This window comes from Zeus faber, assembly GCF_960531495.2.
Source record: "Zeus faber genome assembly, chromosome: 3".
NCBI lineage: Eukaryota > Metazoa > Chordata > Actinopteri > Zeiformes > Zeidae > Zeus > Zeus faber.
In genome coordinates this window covers 3615811-3620810 of record NC_137190.1, presented here as the reverse complement: position 1 = coordinate 3620810, position 5000 = coordinate 3615811, and the positions used below count along the sequence as shown (strand labels likewise).

Here is a 5000-nt window from a genome sequence, read left to right as displayed (position 1 = left end):
TTCACAAGATATTTACACACAAGAAATATTTAAGAAAGGAAAAATGGTAACGAGGATAATATGACCGAGCTGGTATCCTCAAAGACAGCATTTAACTGCTGGTATCGCAGTTTTAAAAACAAGATTATAGACGGTGTCAAGTCCCATATCATGATGTCGATATTATATCCATATTATATCCATATTAAATCACTATCACGATGAGACTAAATATCACCTGTGATCTCGATTTTCATGACATAAAGATAACATTTAACCATATCTTACTCAACTTTAATATGATGACCAAAATCCCAAACGATATCTACACTCAAAACACGATGTGGATATTAATCGATGTGTCACGCAGCCATACGCACATACATGCCTGTAATGAAACACAGCCTCCCACCAGGTTTGTCCGCACCACACCACCAGCTGGAACATTCACACAGGACCCCACTTATCAGGTTAACTGTGTCCCATTAGGACTGTCAGTCTGCTGGAAAAGCAGAGGAACGCCGGGGGAAGCGGAGCCGCGCAGATGAGAGGGCAGCGGAGAGCGGGGCGGGCCCATTTCCCAATCTGCGGCGGAGGGTCCGAGCGGTTCAGGTCGCGGCTCGGCAGCCAGCGCTGATGTGAAAGGCATGCTGGGAATGCGGCGGGAGCCAGACGGCGCGAGGAGACGAGACCCAGCTGTAACCAGGGGAGGACGAGGTCGACTGTTTTTAACTGTTTCGCCGTTATTACATCCACTTTGGCGGGATTGACCAGATCCCAGTGCGGCCCTGGTGCCTCCTCAGACTGGATGTCTCCCTCATTCAACCTGAGCCTGGAACAGCTGCTTCTGGAGCGGCTGCCGCCAGAAAAGTGCAAGTTCATTCCTGGGAGGTTAGCGTTTGAATCCCTAGAATACCTGCTGATGAGAACTGGTTGAGTGCTGCACTGACAGTCATGCCATCTATCTATCTATCTATCTATCTATCTATCTATCTATCTATCTATCTATCTATCTATCTATCTATCTATCTATCTATCTATCTATCTATCTATCTATCTATCTGTCTGTCTATCTGTCTGTCTGTCTGTCTGTCTGTCTGTCTGTCTGTCTGTCTGTCTGTCTGTCTGTCTGTCCATCAATCAGAACAAATTCTCAATTAATGTTCCCTTACATTCCATGATGAATACTCCTGGATAGTCCTTTCACAGCAGACTGTTGGGTAGAGAACTTAGAGGGAACCATTTCAGTGGAACTAGGACCACCACACACACACACACACGCACACGCACACGCACACGCACACACACACACACACACACACACACACACACACACTTATCAAATTCCACCTTAGAAAAATGCTTTCCAAGAAAACTTGCCCGGGTTTGTGGGTAAAATGACTCATATGGACATCTGCTTCTCTCTCTCTCGCTCTCTCTCTCTTTCGCTCTCTCTTTCTAAATTCCTTCTGTCATTAACCATCAACAGTGTCCAATCCCTTAATTAAAAAACTGTCAAGTATTGCACATTTCCTAAACTATCTGAGAAGGCACTCCTCAACAAGATGCAGGGTCTCCTGGCTGGGTGCTTCCTGTAAGTACGGGTGGGGCTGTAGGTACCGGTGGAGCTGAAGGTACAGGTGGGGCTGTGGTAGCTGTGGGGAACCTGGTTCAGCTGTGACTGGAGGGGGGTCAGGGCTGCTTGCTCTTTGGTTTCGTTTAGGTATAACTAGAATGCAGCCAATAATTGACAATCAAGTTTTTTTTGTATTTAAATATAAAACCGACATCAAGAGATGACACAAGCATGTTTGGAATAATATATTATTATTATTATTATTATTATTATTAATAATAATAATAATAATAATAATAATAATAATAATAATAATAATAATAATAATAATAAAATTATTATTATTATTATTATTATATTTGCAGGATACACCAATTTTCATAACCAGATTTTCATATGTTGTAGGACCATATTTTTTGCCGAAAAAATAATTCAGTAATGTATTCAAAATGTGTGTGTTTAATATGCAGTCATTATATTTTGGAATATATTCCTGAAGAACAGTGTCAATATATTTGCACTGAAATGTATTTTCAGTTTCTACTCATTCAGCGTCTGCCCCAGAGAAGCAGCTGCTAAAGACGAGATTCCAGCTTGTGATGGGGAGTCCAGTTCATCTCCGTCCTGACATCTGACAGCCATGTCATCTCTGGGAGCGAACTAAATCAGCCTCCGTGCAGCCACACACCGACACGCACACGCACACACACACACACACACACACACACACAGACACACTGAGGCGCTGGTTAGAGCGCCTGTCACTCGGCCGCTCACAAAGGGAATAATTTAATCCCAGCACGGCACCTTTCATAAACTTACGCCGGGAGTCATCACATCAAAATCAGGGAGGGTGGACGGGGGCTCGGGGGTCACCTGATGGGTGACTGCGGACAGATAGCTTTAATGGCTGCGACGCTCGAGGCTGCAGAGGAAGCCGTGCACGACGCCGCAGCGAATCAACACTAGCGAGCAGCGGCCATGAGAGGGACTCAAAGCCCCGAATTAGGATTTCAGCACCGAACCAACAACATAATGAGTAAAAAGCAGAGCTCGGTGGTCTCAGCACAGCCAGACTCCATCCGTGTGTGTGTGTGTGTGTGTGTGTGTGTGTGTGTGTGTGTGTGTGTGTGTGTCTCTCTTTTTACCCAGAGGCCTCGGCACACAGTGACCTCCCCCGAGAGCTGCAGCCACAGCCAGAGCACAGTACAGGGGCATGGGGGAGAAGTAACGGCGAGAGTCCGAGAGGGTCTGGGTCGCGCGTGCCTTCGGCGTGTTTAGCCACGATTAGGCGCATCACAGGCTACGCGGCAGGGTGTGTATCAATCTGCCTCTCAGGGGGAGAGAGGGGGAGAGAAAGGGGTGTGTGGTGGTGGTGGTGGTGGGGCTGACCTCGCTCTGAAACACACCAATTAACCACCGCTGGACTTGTCGCTTCCTCCCCACTTGAGTCCAAAACAAACATACTTGCAATACCTGCAGCCGACCCCCCAGCCCCACCCACAAAACCCCATAATCTACAATATAGACAATGTGGAGTGTTTGTCCATGTTTCCTTCCGGAGACCGCTTTTTAAAAATGACCCAAAAAACCATCGCAACCCAGTTAACAATGACTCAAACAACCTTATCTATCTACTAAACAGTGAGCAGAGCACATTTGTGCATAAAGAAAACATTTTACGACGTTTTCTTTATGATCTTTTCTTAGCTGGTGTTTTACAAGAAACAGACATTCTGTATGTGCTCCTCTGGAAGCTGTTTCCACTGTTAGTGGTGGAGTCCACCTTTAATGGCCAGAATACAAAGATGCGAAGGACATTTGGACATTTACGACACAGAACAGCACCCTCAGAAGAAGAAATGTCCCCACCCTGCGGAAAAGAAAACAAGCAAATCACTTTCTCAGTGGAAGGCAAACTTTGGAGGAAATAAAATTGAGGGGATGGGATCGATTTGGTGACCTAATTAAGATCTCCTGCAATCCACCTGTGGGTCGCGAACCAGGAGTTCAGCCCAGAGGCACTGGAGAGCCTGGGACCAGGAGCGACAGTGGGAAATCCCGAAAAAAAAAACAAGAATTGGCCACCGGGCGGAGCAGCAACGGTTATCATCGTTTGAGTTTCCTTCACGGGACGCGCATGGGTTCCGTCGTGTTTCCCAGTAACGGCAGAGCGGTCGGCGATGGGAAATCCACACCGCCAGACGGAAACCCCCCTGGACGCTCCGGTGACATCACACTGTTTGTGAGGAAACCTCTTTCGGAGGACGACTGGGGACTGAGCGGAACACCCTGGACCCCCCCCCCGCCGCCCCGCCTTCTCTCTGCTGGAAATGAACCTGTGCGGTTGTGTGGACTGCAGGTGGCTCTGTCTGCGTGTCTGGAACCAGAGCGTCCGGCGACCCTTTCCACGCGACGCATTCCAACCGACAGGTAAATTGTACACTTCCTTAATGGAACACACCTGTGCCGACCAGAAGCCTCCTCTCCGCCCCTGCTCTCCCGTCCTGGTGAGCCGCGGAGGCAGATCATGAGTTCGACAGGAGGAGACTGGCAGAGCGCGAGCGCCCCGAGGCCTGTGTTGTGGCTTCGGCTCTGTCGGGGCTTGCACTGGAACTCGGCCACTTCTGGGCTGATGGAGGCTTCTCCACGTCCCGCCCAGGAGGGTGGAGGGTCACGCCTCGGTTTGCCGAAACATCTTTCGGTTCAAACGACTCAGACGGTTCAATACGTTAGTGAGGTTAAGGTATTTGGAGGTTTGAAGGGGGGCGGGGGGTTGCGATGGTGTTCGTTTTAACAATTTCAAAGCATTAAATGCCAGCGCTGTCATTTAGTCCCTGACTTCCTGTAGAGCGGGGCGGGGCCGGGTGCCGGGTGGCGGGACGCTGCTTTAACAAGTCTGGACGAATCGATCGCATCACACATCGTCCCACGCAGAGGATCTGCTCTGGAAGATTGTTTCCACAAAGACCCAAGAGAGAAGGACAAGGTGCGGAAAGTGGGGAGGCCATTTTAAACTGCCTGACTCATTTCGAAGGGGGGGGGGCATAGGAGAAACAGTAGAGATCTCAGGAGAGCTGGAGAGTCTCTCTCTCTCTCTCTCTCTCTCTCTCTCTCTCTCTCTCCCTCCCTCCCTCCCTCACTCTTTCTTTATCTCTCTCACTCTCTCATCCCTCCCTCTCCCTCCCTCTCTCTCGCTCATAGTGTCACCAAGAGGTGATGTCTCACACACACACACACACACACAGACACACTAGGGCATACCCTCTGCCAATCAGCCCTCATCTTCAGGCAAACCAATCTGCTGTGTGTGTGTGTGTGTGTGTGTGTGTGTGTGTGTGTGTGTGCGTGTGTGTGTGTGTGTGTGTGAGTGAGTGTGTGTGTGTGTGTGTGTGTGTGTGTGTGTGTGTGTGTGTGTGTGTGTGTGTGTGTGTGTGTGTGTGTG

General features: G+C 49.0%; 1 protein-coding gene across 1 annotated transcript in view; it reads right to left on the bottom strand.

Annotated features, from left to right (window-relative positions):
- The window catches only part of bnc1 (basonuclin zinc finger protein 1), a gene marked incomplete at its 5' end in the record, with an annotated part of 33008 nt that overhangs the window by 26024 nt on the left and 1984 nt on the right, over nt 1-5000 (bottom strand). Inside the window, one exon of the mRNA XM_079997949.1 lies at nt 4030-4253. Coding sequence (XP_079854075.1) covers nt 4030-4253 — 224 coding nt within the window. The remainder of the gene's footprint in view (nt 1-4029; nt 4254-5000) is intronic.